Raw genomic sequence first — 863 nt, forward strand, 5'->3', positions numbered from 1 at the left:
TCTTCATAAATAAGGTATCTGTATTTTTATAGAGAACTTCATAAGCAATAATAATCCCGTTGGGTTTCTCAGGCGGTAACCACTTCAAACTTATTTCACTTGCAGTAACACCAATAACTTCAAAATCTTGAGGGGATGATTCTGGTTCTGAGAGAAGAAAATAAAAGCTTAAATACATGTATTTTTTTTTCATCCTTATTGCTTCAGACCATAATGGCAGCAGGAGGTAGGTGGCAATAAACATACAACACCACTTGCTTCTTTTTATTGAAACTGCCCAATAGTCTTACCATCTTCTGGCGTTCTCACAAAGATGTCGTTTTCTTCAGACAAAGAACTTTCTCCAACTTGGGTTGAGGCAGCCACTCTCATTTTATATTTTGTGTATTTCTTTAACCCTATAAGAACAACAGGCAATGTGTTTAAAATCCTTAAACTAACACTCTTGGGGTAGTGCCACTTGACATAGGCATAGTGAAAACAATTCATTTGGGAGACTGGCTCCCCATGTCAGTTTCCTTATAATCCCCATCTACCCAAATTCTTTGGGTTTACGGGTTCTTCCATGTTGATGATGTTTTAGTTCTTTCCTAAAATCTTAAGGCAATAATTTGAGGCTGAAAAATAATTTTTGGCACAGTACAAGGAGTGTAGTTAGTTGACTTGGCACAAACACCACGCCAGCTGATTTATTTCAGTTGATTTTCACATTCATTCATTCATTCATTCATTCATTTGAACCTTCAATGCTGAGTTATTTCAATATACCAGACATAAAAGTCCCTGGGTTAAGTATACTCCTACGATACTTGTGATCTGATGATTTTATTTTGTAGACAAATGTAAAGAAAAACATTTTATCA

General features: G+C 35.6%; 1 protein-coding gene across 1 annotated transcript in view; it reads right to left on the bottom strand.

Annotated features, from left to right (window-relative positions):
- PTPRQ (protein tyrosine phosphatase receptor type Q) overlaps nucleotides 1-863 on the bottom strand; it is a gene marked incomplete at its 5' end in the record, with an annotated part of 168,380 nt that overhangs the window by 165,462 nt on the left and 2,055 nt on the right. Inside the window, 2 exons of the mRNA XM_019633934.1 lie at nucleotides 7-147; nucleotides 291-459. Coding sequence (XP_019489479.1) covers nucleotides 7-147; nucleotides 291-459 — 310 coding nt within the window. The remainder of the gene's footprint in view (nucleotides 1-6; nucleotides 148-290; nucleotides 460-863) is intronic.

Source organism: Hipposideros armiger, unplaced genomic scaffold (assembly GCF_001890085.2).
Source record: "Hipposideros armiger isolate ML-2016 unplaced genomic scaffold, ASM189008v1 scaffold_1444, whole genome shotgun sequence".
NCBI classification, from domain to species: Eukaryota; Metazoa; Chordata; class Mammalia; order Chiroptera; family Hipposideridae; genus Hipposideros; species Hipposideros armiger.